The sequence below is a fragment of the Calliphora vicina genome, chromosome 1, assembly GCF_958450345.1.
Source record: "Calliphora vicina chromosome 1, idCalVici1.1, whole genome shotgun sequence".
Classification (NCBI taxonomy): Eukaryota; Metazoa; Arthropoda; class Insecta; order Diptera; family Calliphoridae; genus Calliphora; species Calliphora vicina.
In genome coordinates, this window is record NC_088780.1 from 38,240,768 (window position 1) to 38,256,399 (window position 15,632).

General features: G+C 28.7%; 1 protein-coding gene across 1 annotated transcript; it reads left to right on the forward strand.

Annotated features, from left to right (window-relative positions):
• The first annotated feature begins 11,618 nt into the window (after positions 1-11,618).
• Positions 11,619-15,193, forward strand: LOC135963527 (circadian clock-controlled protein daywake-like). Its single transcript, XM_065515435.1, has 3 exons — positions 11,619-11,688; positions 11,757-12,243; positions 14,995-15,193. The coding sequence occupies exons 1-3, from the start codon at positions 11,619-11,621 to the stop codon at positions 15,191-15,193; spliced, it is 756 nt and encodes a 251-aa protein (XP_065371507.1).
• The last annotated feature ends 439 nt before the right edge of the window (positions 15,194-15,632 follow it).

Genomic DNA, 15,632 nt, shown 5'->3' on the forward strand with positions numbered 1-15,632 from the left:
GCTGATGTCTATTTTATTTATGGTCTTAGAAACTTGCAAAAAGCTAAATTTCAATAGTTGCTTCTAAATACCGAAAACATATTAAAATCGAACATCGATCCCTTTGATCGCCTTTTTGACACGAGCTTTGTTTTGTAGCATTCCCAAAAAGATCCTTTTCTCTAAAGCAAATTATAACACTATATGGATTATATTCTTTAGAATATCGTGATCGGTTTTAACCGAAACCAAGGTTTTTCATGGCTCAAAACACAAACTGAAAACTGAAACTAATTTCCAGGGACCGTAACGGTTATAAGAGATATCAAAAAAGTTATTTTATAACAGTTATTTTGTGACTTTAAAAATAAAAATCCATCTAAAACAGTTATTTCTGAACGTAAAAATAAAAGTTCTCACGAAACTCTTTAAAAAACAGTTTTAAATAGCAGTCATAAAAAAACTCATTTGAGGAGTTTTATTTTTTCCATCATAAAAAAACTCATTTGAAGAGTTTTATTTTTCCCGTCAGAAAATAAAACTCATTTTATGTAAATTGATCATTACAATTTGTAAAGCATTGCAATTGAATAATTTTTCATTAAAATAAAATTAAGTGGTATTTTAATTTGATATTGTTTGATTCCTATTATCAAATTATTGTTTTTTTTTTCTTAAACAAATAAATTACTACAAGCATTATATCTTATATACTGAAGAAAAGTAGAAAAAAAAACGAAAAGAGTTTTATTTTTTGACGGGAAAAATAAAACTCCTCAAATGACTTTTATTTTATGACGGAAAAAATAAAAGTCCTCAAATGAGTTTTTTTTCTGATGGAAAAATAAAAGTCCTCAAATGAGTTTTTTTATGACGGTTATTTAAAACTCCTTTTTAAAGTGTTTGGTGCGAAGTTTTATTATTGTTGAGATAATTTTTTTAATATCACCATAGATTCTGAAAGATACGAATCTATTGGTATATAACAGTATAGGTCTCCGTTGACTCTAACATAGAGATTTTCTGGATAACCATTATTTACGTTCCCTGCTAATTTCAATTTTAAGATTTAGAGTTGTAAATCAAGGAACCGAGGTTTTAATTTTCTTCGATTTTTGGAAACTCTAATTTTCTTCTGTATGGAAGAATAAGACTAACACTTTCAGTATATACCCATTGAACGATCTTTGGAGGAGCCGGCCCTCAACTTTATGGGCCCTACTTTCCTAAATGGTATTACAGATGGCCAGAAATTTGTGGCTGCCCTTTGGCAATGCAACTGAAGTTCGGTTGCCATCCATAATCTTTCCCATAACCTTTTTGGAGAACATCGTTTGTTTTAGTTTTAGATATCATATAACTTTAGAAACTCTTTTATTCTGGAAAATTTTACAATATTTGTTAAGAATAGACAGATATATTAAGGGTCCTCATGTGAATGCTTAAATACCTCGCAAACTGTATCATCGAACTGTGTATCGAAATGTTATCCAACATCAGCAAAATCTTCCAAACTATGTTTACCATCTTTTGTATATATTCAGGATGCTTATAGCGGAGTCGATTAAGCCATGTCCGTCTGTCTGTTGAAATCAACTTTCCGAAGCCCCCAAATAACTTACATACACGATTTATACATTAATATCTCCGGAATTCTTCTGCCTCGGTTGCTAGCTATAAGGAAAAAAACCAGGACAACCTCGATTTTTGACCTATTTTTGACCTAATCTGGATTACTGGATAAAAAAAAATTTTAAATTAAAAAAATAAAAAAACAACTTTGGAAAAAAAATTTTGTTTACCTAAAAATATTTAAAATTTTTATTTTGAAGTATAATTTGGTGAAGGGTTTATAAGATTCGGCACAGCCGAATATAGCTCTCTTACTTGTTTTTATACAATTTGGAAAAATTGTTGTTAATGCTTTTGTTGCATTTTTTTTTATTTGACATTTTTATCAAATATGTAGTCAGTTGCTTCAAATTGCACATAATTGAAAAAAGTGGTTTCATGAAACATGTCGCTGTAGGAGTAAATTTGCACAAATGGGAAACTTAAGTCTACTTGTGAAAATTGTTTAAATGAAATCAACATTTTGATATACATACATCATAAAAATTTTAAAAAGTTTAGAGAAATCTCACTTCTTAAAAACTGTATGTATTACAAATAAAACTCACCACACTAGACTAGTCTCTAGTCGTAGACAAAAACCACAGACACTTGCTTGGTTTGTGTTTAAGTAGTAAAACTTGTAACGATCTCGAAATGGGTTAAAAAACAATAGTCAAAAAAATTCATAGCACAACCTAGGGAGCAAAAATAATTAATTATTGTGTGTATTATACATTACAAATGTTTGGCTAGTCACACGATAATTAAGTAGGAAAAAATTAATACCTTTTTAAAAAATTTGTTACCCCCTAAAATACCCTTTATTATATAAATAATAATTATAATTTGCCATACATTTTTTTTCACTAATAAATTAAAAAAAAATATATTTTTTAAATAAAACAAAATTGAAAATAAATTTTAATCTTTTTATACCCTTCACCTTCGTGAGAAGGGTATATAAAAGTTTGTCATTCCGTTTGTAATTTCCACAACATAATTTTCCGACCCTATAAAGTATATATTAGAGTGTTAATTTCAAAAATTTGATTTGTGGGTATCATCATTTTTCTGAAGGTTTTTGCGTAAATAAAAATAATGGCGTCCGTTTTTTTTTGGAATATTTTCACTCCTTGTGGTAGTTCAATGCACCTAAAGTCGCGGATTTTGAGCACATTTTTCTGTAGAGCAAAAACGGTTGAACATATTGCAAATCTGATTTTAACCGAAACCACGGTTTTCAAGGCCTAAAACCGAAACCGACAATTATTCTGCGGTTTTTACTTTTAAACTATTCTCAGTAGAAAAATTAAAAATTAAGAAATGAAAAACAAATTTTTTATTGGTATTTAAAAAATAATGAACAACAACATTTAAGATTCTGATGATTCATTCAATTAATGTCTTAATCTTTAGACTTCTTTAAATAGCTTAAATTGTACCTATTACAATATGTAATTGCTTCAGGTGATGTAGCGGACTGCCTTTCACAGGCTAGGCAAGGAAATCTTTTAATATAGAATGACACAAACTCATTTGAAAATATTGATAATTTCCTGACGACTGAACTTCTTTAATTTTTTAAAAAAATAATACAAAATTTGTACAACAAAGTCATAAGGTCTGATCATTTACTTTCCCAGTAAATACTTGCAACGAGAGAATAAAATCAAAATTTACAAAATTACTCTCTTAAAATCTCAAAAATAGTAAAAAGTAAATGAACGCTTTTCCAGTAACAATTGTTTTATACACACAATTTTCATATTTTTCAATTTTATTGAAAATTCTTTTTTTATATTTTTTCACGACAAAAATAAAATTGAAAATAAATAAACAATAACACAAAACATATGAAATATAAGCTGCTAACTATTACGAGTTCAAATAAGAACTTGTAATAGTTTGCAACGAGAGAGCACTCTCTAAAATTTATACGCTCTTGAATTTTTCTCTACTTGCAAGTTTTTTGAGTTAATGAACACTTTTCCAGTAACAATTGTTACTAACTAGTAACAACTTTTAGTTATTGAACATAGCTATAATTATTTTCAAATATCCGATGGAACTAGCTGATCCCATTTAGAAGAAAGAATGCCTAATTTCATATTTCTGGGTCCATTATTTTAGAAACTACAAAAAAGAAATTAACCACTAAAGTCACCTTCTGTGAAAAAAAAACCGAAACCTATCGGTTTTCAATTTTTTAAAACCGAAACCGCGGTTTTGAAATTCTTCCGTTTTTTGGAAACTCTACTATAATCTGAATTATTGCATCTTTTTAACTTCATAATCAAACTGTTGTGTAGTGTTAATCTCTATTAATTTTTATTCCAAAAACATAGTTTTTTTTTTATTTTTTGCTGCAAACTACTTTCTACCCAATTCCATATTTTTTTATAAAATATAGAAAAGTATCATACAAGCAAGACTTTTTTATTATTTTTTTCTTGTATGTTCAGTGTTTGGGCAAGATGCACTCAGTAAAGAGACCACACAAAACTTAACTCTGTTAGATAAAGTTAAAATTATAGGTCAGTTAAAAATGTGTAAGTGGACATGAATTGACTTTAAAATTTGTCATTGATCATTTATTTAATGATTTTGGAAAAAATCAAATTTTTTCCAAAATTACAAGGTCCGGACCAATAAATTTTGATAGAGGAGAAAAAAAAGACACGTGTATCGGCGTTTTAAAAGTTTACATCTGAATTTCATTTGAGGAGAGGTTAAAGTTTCCCAACTTTGGCACATCTTATTGTTAATCGGCATAAGAAACCATGTGATCCTAACATTTTAGGTATAACATGTGTTCAGCAAATTTATGTAAAATGTTGTAGAATATGTTAACCCTCTAAATCCTCAAGGCATGGGTCTTTTTTGTCCTTCTTTTAAAAAAGAGCAAAAAACACCATTAAAACAGGCATTAAAGGGGTTAAAATGTTCCGCAAAAATATTATCCGTGAAATTTTACTATAAGTTCCTGAATATGTGTGTGAAGTTAAATATTCCAGCAAGATTCATCTGCCCATCTTCTCCCATTTCCAAGAAATTTAGATTCATCTTCCAAAAAAAAAAATTTTTTTCGGAAAATTTAAATTTCTCTATCAGAACTCGTACTATTAAAAGTTATGACCACGTATCATGATAGACCAACACCTATCTAAATATTCCAGCAAGATACATCTGCCCATCTTCTCCCATTTCCAAGAAATTTAGATTCATCCTCCCAAGAAATTTAAATGTCCAAATCATAATAGACCAACACCCTTCCTAAATATTCTAGCAAGATTCATCCGCCCATCTTCTCCCAATTTCCAGGAATTTAGATTCATCCATCCATTATAAGTAAATTTTAAAAATTCCGAAAAAATTTAAAAATATGTTTGACATTTATGATTTGACTTAGTTTTTGGAAAAAGCGGGAGATTAGTTCCCGTATCCAACGTGAGTGGTCCATTTGGTTCAACCGTGTGATTATTATTCCATTTTGAATACACCTACCTTGATTTCCAATGTTTAACAGTTCTATGTTAGCCTTTAAACAGAACTCTGTTAACTCAACTGGGGTGTGTCTAGGGTTATATATTTCGAAATTTAACTTCAGACACATTTCCTGAATACACCAAAACGGAAAATTCAACCAGAAAGTCAGAAATAAGACACAACAAAAGAGAGCCTAGGGTTAATTTCGCATTTATTAAGAATTTTATTTTAAAGTACCCCAAAAATTTAGCATGAAAAAAAAAATAGTTCAAATTTAACCGAACTATGAGAAATTCAGTTACAAACTAAAAATGCTTAAAATGGCTTCACTCTTGATCACTTAGTGACCCTGAATTAACAATTGACTCCACACTACAATACCTGTTATGTATAACGTAACCAATTGACCACTATTGACTCCCTTTGGAGTCAGCCACGTAATTAGACATTAGTAAAAATTACTGACTAACTTGTAAAACTGTTTAAAACAATAACATCTACCGAATGCGAAAGTATTTCTGGTAAATCTAGTTTAACATTCGGCACAGCCGAACATAGCATTCTAACTTGTTTCTACATCCATTAGTATGGTATTTTTCGCAAATGTAAATTTTGTTTAGTATTCAGACTGTAAACAAAACTGATTTTTGAACTGTCTGGGCAGATGATTATTTTTTAAAATACCGGTCTTTCTTTACAAATTAGCTATCTGGTAAAAGTTTATTGTTTAATTAAATAATTAAACTGTAAACATAAACACTATGTAACTGTTAACAAATACAATTTAATAAACAAACGTATGTATGTATTTTACAGTGTAAATTTACATGAAAACAATAAAAAGTGAAACCAGTTCATTGAGAAAAAAACATTCGCACTATGTACCTGTTAGTTGTTTTATAATATTAATAATAAATATTTGTTTTATTTATTTATTTTAATTCATGTATTTAATTAAACATTACGATTACATGACGTAATGGAAATTTCATTTAAATTGTCATATTTATGCATCATTATTGTCTTTTTTGCGGCTTTTTTAAATATAAATAAATTAAATATTTACATGTCTGCTAATATCAGAAAAGGCGCCACATAAATTATTTCAAAATTCTTGGAATTTTTAGTAGAAATGTTTTTTATAACTAATTAAAACTAACGAAAATTCGTTTAAACAAAAATTTAAATATAGAAATTGGTAAAAAATTTGAAAAAATTTAGCAGATATTTGCAAAATGTTTAACATAAACATTAAATTAATGAATTGTATTTATTGTATGTTGTACATTCCAGAGTGATAGGTGTTTCTATTTTTTAGAAAAAAATTTGAAACTATGAAATACTATTTCTAAATTGACAGTTCTAATGTTTGTATCTTAGCAATACAGCACTAAAATATATGGATTTGTTTAGAAATATTTAGCACAAGTTTAATTGACTGAGCTATATACAATATAAAGAATGTATAGAGTTATTTTTGAAAAATTCTATTTGGAAATAGTAGTTTTTTTTATACCCTTCACCTTCGTGAGAAGGGTATATATAAGTTTGTCATTCCGTTTGTAATTTCCACAATATAATTTTCCGACCCTATAAAGTATATATATTCTGGCTCATTATAGATAGCGGAGTCGATTAAGCCATGCCCATCTGTCTGTCTGTCTGTCGAAATCAACTTTCCGAAGCCCCCTTCCGGCTCGGTTCCTATTTAAAATCGAGAAAATCAGTTCACAAATGGCTGAGATATAAGGAATCGATTTTTGACCTATATCTGGATTACTTAGTCATTAATATAGACAATACGGATATCTAATGATAGATATTTCAAAGACAATTCACCACGTATATTAGACCATAGTATGTTGGACCTACAATTTGTCAAAATCGGAAAAAATATTTCTTAACCCGAATTTTTGTTCACCAAAAGTTTTTTTTTTCGCTAAATACTAAAAAACAAACTAAAATTTAAAAATTTAAAAAAATAATTTTCCAAAATTTATAAAACAAATTTGGAAAAAACAAATTTGTTTACCTAAAAATATTTAAAATTTTTATTTTGAAGTATAATTTGGTGAAGGGAATATAAGATTCGGCTTGTTTATATACACTGAGAAAACAGATTCGTAGTGGCAACCGATAAAATAAAATTTCAGAAGGGGTAACAAAAGTTTGGTTGCCACAACTGAAATTCTTCTTTATCAACTGACTTTCTGTTGATAGAGAAATTCGGCTGACACTACGATGTGTATGATTATAAATAATAATGTTATGTTCATATATATAACAGTGATCGGCACACATAAACAATAAACAATAGATTCCAAAAAAAAACAACACCACCAAAAAAAACCAACCACTTTCTTTAAAATTTTAAAAAAATAGTATAAAAACCACAAACATTAACATGTTGTAATAATAGACATTTCATGTTCTCTTTATGCCGACAACTGCCTTATAATCTGTTTATGATTTCTTACAGTATTTTGATTACAATTTTTTATAAAATTTTGTTAAAGTGAGCGAATTCACTTAATTGTGAATAAATTCGAAAAGAATCCATCGATTTTTATCTTCGATATCTCATTTTGTGGCTTTGCGATAAAGTGATAAATCTGAACAATTTCTACCGTTTTCGATTTTTCATGATTTTTTTTAAACCAAAAAAATTGGATATTTTTATATAAAAAATATATTTTTTGCTTCAATTTGTTATTATAACTCCCAAACTACTGAGCCGATTAAAACGCAATATATATGTAAAATTTTGTATATAGCATGGGGAAAATGTTATCAATATTCAATCAATCGAAAGAAGAACATTAACTACTCAATTTTATGTATATCAAACAAAAAAGTTAAATTTTGTGAAAATGAGCGAATTCACTTAATTGTGAATAAATTCGAAAAGAATCCATCGATTTTTATGTTCTCATTTTGTTGCTATTATATGCGGCTTTGTGTTTTTTAAAACACAAAAATTTTCTATTTTCATTTAAGAAAAATATATTTTTTGCTTCAATTTGTTATTACAACTCCGATACTACTGAGCCGATTAAAGCGTAATATTCACAGAGAAAACAGATTCGTGATAGCAACCGAATTTATTGTCAATCGAATCATACGGTTGCACACATAGAATTTTTCGGTTCTATCAATAGAAAGTCAGTTGATAAAGAAGAATTTCGATTGAAGCAACAAAACTTGTATTACCCTTTTCAAAATTGTGTAGCCACAACTGTAAAATTTGGTCAGTAAGGTAGAATCATTCGATTGGCATCAAATTCGGTTGCTAACACGAATCTGTTTTCTCTGTGTATAAACGGATTAAAGGTTATGTAAATTTTAACTTTTCTAAGTTTACTTTAATAATATCGGACTAACCCTTTTTGAGTTATCATAAATTATGTGGAGAAACATCTAAAAAAATTCAAAATTTTAGAAAAAATCCATAGAATTAAAAAAATTTAAAATTTTTTTACTTAGGTAACCACACGCAGAGAAAAAATATAGTTGGGCATGGTTACTGTAACCATTTCAATATTGTTACAAGTTTTTTAACTATATTATAGTCACAGTAACCATTTACATGATTGTGGTAACCATAATATGGTTAACTCACGATTCACATGATTGTCTCAACCATATATATGGTTACAGTAAACATATATATGTTTGTGACAACCATTTATATGATGAAGGACTTATCATATTATGGTGCTCTCGGCTTAAGGCTTATCATAATCTGAGAACAACATATTATGATAAAATTATTCATCATAAATATGGTTGCCACAAACATATATATGTTTACTGTAACCATATATATGGTTGAGACAATCATGTGAATCGTAAGATAACCATATTATGGTTACCACAATCATGTAAATGGTTACTGTGACTATAATATAGTTAAAAAACTTGTAACACTATATAAATGGTTACAGTAACCATGCCCAATTATATTTTTTCTCTGCGTGCATGAGGCATCAAATCTATATATTGGTTAGTTGAGCCTTTTTTCTGTTGAGAGACCTTGAAAGACGATTTTGTGTGTCTGAAATGCTGCCTCATGGCTATAAAAGAAAATCATTTTTGCACCGAATAATTACTTGCGATGAAAAATGCATCCGTTACGATAACCCGGTCCTATCTATTATGCGCTGTTGAACTGTAGTTTAGAAAAGTTTTTTTTGGAAGAAATTCGGTATATCGGGACCTATTGGAGATATTGTTACGTGGTTGGAGCTAAGGTGTTTTCGAGTTGATTTGCAGTTGTTCAGTTCTCTACTAGTTGGTTTTTTAGATGTGGCGAGCTACGGAGGGTCGATTTTTTTTCTAAAATATCACCTTTATTGGTGATAAAATTTTAAATAAAATAAAAAAACTTGCTAACAGTTATCTTGTCCCTATAAATAGTTAAACCCATCCAAAGTTGAAACATGTAAAAATGGCCGTATATTTTAAGTTTTTTCTCAAAAAGCCCCAAAAATTTTATATTTTTCTTCATGAAAAATCATCATATCATAATTTTTTTAGGTTTTAAAAATGCAAAAAAAATTTATAAAAAACTCCATTTTCAAATTTTTAAAAATTTTGTTAAACAAATTTTAGAATTTTTTGATCATCACATTGACAACATAATAGGGAATAAAAATGTGAAAAAGTATGTCAATACCTCCTAGATTTTCCGTACCTCCGATATAAATTTTGCGATTTTCGAGAAAAACTAATTTTTTGTTTAATATTTAACATTGATAACAGTTTTAAGATATTGACAAACAATTTTCCTAAGCAATTTTTAAATCAGTGATGTTTTTATAAATTAATATTTAGAGTCTTTAGAATATACTCATTAGGGATATAACTATTGCAAATTTTTGCAAATTGGCATAGCATAGTCGTATAGAGTATTAAAAAATATAAAAAACCACGGTATTATTTTTTCGCGGTTGTTAAAAAAGTTCACGCACCAAACGCAATAAAGTTTTTCATGAAATATTTTCAATTATTTTGAAATACAATATATTTTACTTTAATAATAACTGCGGACATACTTCAAAAGATAATTTTTAAATAAGGGAAGTATCCCTCACACTTGCAAAAAAAAAATATGAAATTATTTATTTAATTTTTCAGAGAAAAAAAAGTTTGGTTTATTTTAGAAAACCACGTGGTGGTATGCCAAAAATATCGCCAAAATTAGTTATATGCCTAATACTCATGAATAAAATCTGTATAATAAAGAAGTACCTAAAAACATAAATGAAATTGTAAATTTCTGGTTAATTAACAATTCTTTTTTTGTTTCACATATACATTTGTTGTTATTCCAATAGAAGAAAAATCGAGAAATATTTGGATCTGATGTTATCAAAAAAACAGCTGTTATTGAAAATTAAATTTTCAAATGCAAATATTTCCTAAGTTATAAGAGACAATTGATAGCTACGACGAGGTTTATTGTAGTGTTCGATGAGGAGATTCTACTAAGAAATAGGATCGTTTTAAAAATTTAACAATTAGGTGTCCTAATTTGCGGACCTCTGGCCGCACCCCTGGTGGGCCAATGTGGACAAAGTTCAAAACTTAAATTCAACAATACTTCTTCTTTGCGTATGTCAAATATCATTCAAATCGAGCTAAGGGTTTAGAAGTTACAAATTTATTTCCCTCTTATCTTTTTCTATACCACTGTGCAGCAGGAAATTTAGTTTTAAAGCAGTGGTCGGCACTCATAACCACCATGGGCCGAACGTAATCAGTTATTGACTTGTAAACATCGTAAATGTCAACGAAGTTTATAAAATTTATCAGAAACAATAATCTCTTTATGCCGAACACTGTTACAAAGGCATATGATTATTTATGGAATTTGTCATAATATTTACACATGTAACTAATTTACTTTATTTTAAAATAAGTTAAGCAGCTAATAGGAAGTGATTAATACCTATAATTGTAAATAAATAATTTAATATTTATTAGTAGCTATAATTAGGGAATAAAACATTATAAAAATATGAAAAAAGCTAATTAATTGAAAAGTTTATTAAACTATTAAAAGGGGGTTGAGTCTTCCGTTATTGTTTGAAAATGTTCTCACTGTGAATCATTCAAAATCCTATATAATAAGAGCGAAAGGTATTCTCAGTTGCATTTATTCCTGGGTCCAGCTTAGCCAACACTTTGTTGAGTTATTTTGGGTTCAAGGGGGGTTATTCGATTCGACAGAAAATTTTTTGAAAGTTAATTCTAGGTGAAAGAAAATCCAACCTAAATTTAATAAACTCATGCTGGAATTCCTACAATTTCTGGAGTTAGATGTAATTTTTTATATATTTTTTTTTTAATTTTGCATTGACCTTACTCTTTAGATAAATGTGATTTTGCAATTTGAACTCATTTAAATTTTTAATTTAACTATTACCAATGTGTGTTAGGAGAATATATAAAACGTTCAAATCATTGTTGAGCACTTTAGTTGAAATATATAACTTTAGGAGTGAGTAGTTAACGTTGCAATTTTAGAAACTATATAAATGGAAGTAAAATACTTGATTCATGTTCTGATACTAGTCAGCTGTTGTCTTGGTGCATGGGGGGGTTTACGTAAGTATATATTGACCTAGGCCTTATAAAGGTATATGACTTTTAAATAATTGTGTCTGTCTCTCCAGCTCCTGAAATAGAAAAATGCAAGTCGACCGATAACGACGACTGTATAGCCAAGAATATACTAAAAGTTCTGCAACTCTATCCTCATGGTTATGCTGAAATGGGGTTACCAGATGTTTCCTCAATAGTCGTTAAAGATATCGTATTGTCGGAAAGTAAACGTGATTCACCCATACAATTAAATTTCAAATTCAATACATTAACCGTTAAAGGCCTGGAAACGTTAAAAATTTTACGTGTTCATGGATTTAATAAGAATTTAACAAAAAGTATTGAAATTGAGTTTCTGATTCCTAAAATTACCATCGATGGGGACTATGAAATTAATGGAAAACTTTTGCTTTTGCCCTTGAATGGAAAAGGTTTGGGTAATATTGCTTTAAAGGATGTTTACTCCAAGTACAAGGTGAAGGTACAAGTGGTTAATCGTAATAATACGAATTATGGTGTAATAGATAAGATACAGCTGAAAGAGTTAGATCCAAAGAAGTAAGTTCTGTTATGTGAACCATAAAATCATGTTCATGCTTCCTATTAGTTCGGTTACACATTTTAGCACAAATTAGTTTGAAGTTGTTTACTCTTACAAGTATTTTGTAAGAGTAAACAGTAGGGTATTCAATCGATTAACCGTTAATCGGTTAACCGATTAATTTTGAACGGTTAACTGTTCGAATAATTTAAAATTGCCGATTTTCGAATAACAAATAAACCGATTAATTTGTGTCGATCAACCGAAATTCCTTTTTTTTTGCACTTTAACACATTGACTGCCACGTCGGACACATATGTGTGACACTGCACTATGCGGTTTACGCCACGTCGGACACATATGTCCGACACGACTTTTATTCTCTCTAGCCATGTCTTACAATAGTGCTGGACTTTAAGAATTTTTTCGGTGTTGCCTGGAAGTTCCTCATCAAAACAGTAATCTTCACATTCGTTATCACTTTCTGAAGTTGTACTGAGTATTTTTTCTAACTCAGTATCCCATAAAAAATTCCTTTTCGCCATTTCGTAAAACCCTCTTATTTATAAAAAAAAAACTGTTTCTAAGCAGTAAATATTACTGACAGTAGCCTAAATTCCAATATTGACGTTTTCGAAGAGATTACACAAAGAAAATGCTGTGGCCCCCAGCATCTTATTTGCTGAAAGTGCCTTGGCAGTCAATGTGTTAACATAAATATTTTTTTTGTATTTATTTTTCCGATTCAAATTAAAATTACATATTTTTTCGAACATTCAAGAAACATGTTTAGTGAGTATAAAACTGACATATTTAATTTACATGTATTTGAAACTTTGTTTGTATTTACATGTATAGACGAAATTTTTTGGAAAAGGGTTTTTTATCAGAACTTAACGAAACTATTAAAAGTATTCAATATCTGAAACAATCCAAAAAGGACTCCAATGGTTTTTCTTAAAAAAAAGAACTGAGATATTGGATATTCTTTATCATGATTTCGATTTCTCAGCGAGAGAGTTTTTTCAAAGTCAAGTTTTATTAAATTTAAAGAAAAAATAGTTTAAAAGGAGAACATTTAAATTATATTGTTTTTTAAAAGATTATTTGAGAAGATTTCAATAAAACCCTAAAAAATTCACATGGGTATACAAAAAGGATCGCAAATACCATATTTGCTATTATTTTTTGGTTGAATTGTTATGTTTTGTTTGTTTTCTATGTAGCACACAAAATTCGTTGTTGTATTTTCAATTTAAAATTTTAAATTAACCGATTATTAACCGAATAAATCTAAACCCCGATTAATTATTTGCTTGATTAACCGATTAAATCAGAAACCCGATTAATTGAATACCCTAGTAAACAGCATCAAATAAAATAAAACTCAATACATACTGTGATTTCTAAAAAAAGTTTTTTCAAAAATTTTTTAAAAAAAAATTAAAATTTTTTTTTTTTAAATTTATGACAAAAAAATTGTTGGATGAAAAAAAATTCGGGTTAAAAAATATTTTTCCCGATTTAGACCCATTGTAGGTCCAACTTACTTTATCGTTGCAATGGACTTTCAAATATCTATCATTAGATATTCATATTGTCTATATTAATGACTTAGTAATCCAGATATAGACCAAAAATAGGTAAAAAATCTAGGTTTTCCCGGTTTTTTGATCATATCTCAGTTATTTATGGACCGATTTTGCTGATTATAAATAGCAAACTTCTCGAAAGCATGTCTGACAGAATTATTGAAAATTTGGATCCCGAAGATATCTGGGGTCTTCAGAAAATTGATTTCAATAGACAGACGGACAGACAGACAGACGGACATGGCTTAATCGACTCCGCTATCTATAAGGATTCAGAATATATATACCCTTCTCACGAAGGTGAAGGGTATAACTAGTAAGAAAGTATAGTCGGTCAAGCCCTACCATAGTATAGAGTATCACACTGAATAAATGAGAAAAACCTTTTTCTCTTAAAATTTCATTAATTCCATTAATAGAGTATCATACTGAATAAATTTTTTCGTGAGTGATTTTCGATTTCGCCTTCTATGGGAGCTATGACCAATTAGGATTAATCCTGCTACTCGCAAATATTTTTAAATTGCTGCTTGAGTAGCTCCCAATGATTTTTCAAGCTCTTGTTGTGTTTGATAACAATTTTCTTGGACTAATGTCTCCAATTCAAGAATTCTTCAAATTTTGTTGGCTGGCCTTTGAAACCGATGGAACTCATTCACCATAAGCTTTGGTAAGCAATCGGTGTGGTTCAGCGGCACACTTTTCAAAATTAAAGAAGTAAAGAAAAACTTCCCGCACATGACGATTCGTTGGTACACAGAGAAAACAGATTCGTGATAGCAAACGAATTTGTTGCCAATATAATGATTCTACCTTAGTAACCGAATTTTACAATTGTGACTACAAAATTTTGAAAGGGCTAACAAAAGTTTTGTTGCTTCAACCGAAATTCTTCTGACTTTCTGTTGATAGAACCGAAAAGTTCTGTGTGTGCAACCGAATCATTCGATTGGCAACAAATTCGGTTGATATCACGAATTTATTTTTTTCTCTGTGTACGCCATTCGACATTTTCGATGCAAAAAAAAAACATTGTTGTTTACAATATAGATAATGTTCAATAACTAAGTGACAAAAGACACGCCTTCTATTGAAAATCCCTCATATTTAAGTCACACACCCAATAATTTGCTAAGCTAAACAAATTATTATTTTTTTTTTTTTGTTTTCTTTCAGAATGATTTTTAATTTGCAAAATATTGTGAATAATAATGCCATCCTTTCGGAGAGTATTAATGGAGTCATAAATGAGAACTGGAGTGATCTTTGGTTAGAAATAAAAAGTAATACAATTAGATATGTGGAAGATATAATTCGGAATATTTTGAATGATATATTAAAAGAATTGCCGGTGGATGAGTTTTATTTGGATTAAAAAAAAATTTGCTAAGAAAATTTATTATTATTTCATTAATTGTGTGTAATTAATAGCTGGCAAATTAAGAAGCAGATCTTCGAATTAATTAATTCTAATTGAGTTTAATTCGCCATAATCTTAGCTAAAGCTTATTTTTATTAGATTTGAATAAAAAAAATATGATTCAATAAATTTTATTAAGCTAAGTTGTAATGGATTTGATTTAAAGACACATTGTTATTATTATTATTGATTTAGTAAGTATGTATTTTATTCTACAAAGAATTAAGCCTATGAATTAATCCGTTTTAATGGAATGGGTAAGATATTAAATTTGATTTTGAAAATTGATTTAAGAATTTGTTCATCAAAATCATTCCAATATTTAAAAAAGAGGAAATTAGATATTTGGACATCTTTTAAGTATGATTTGAACGTCAATTCTTATTATTATATT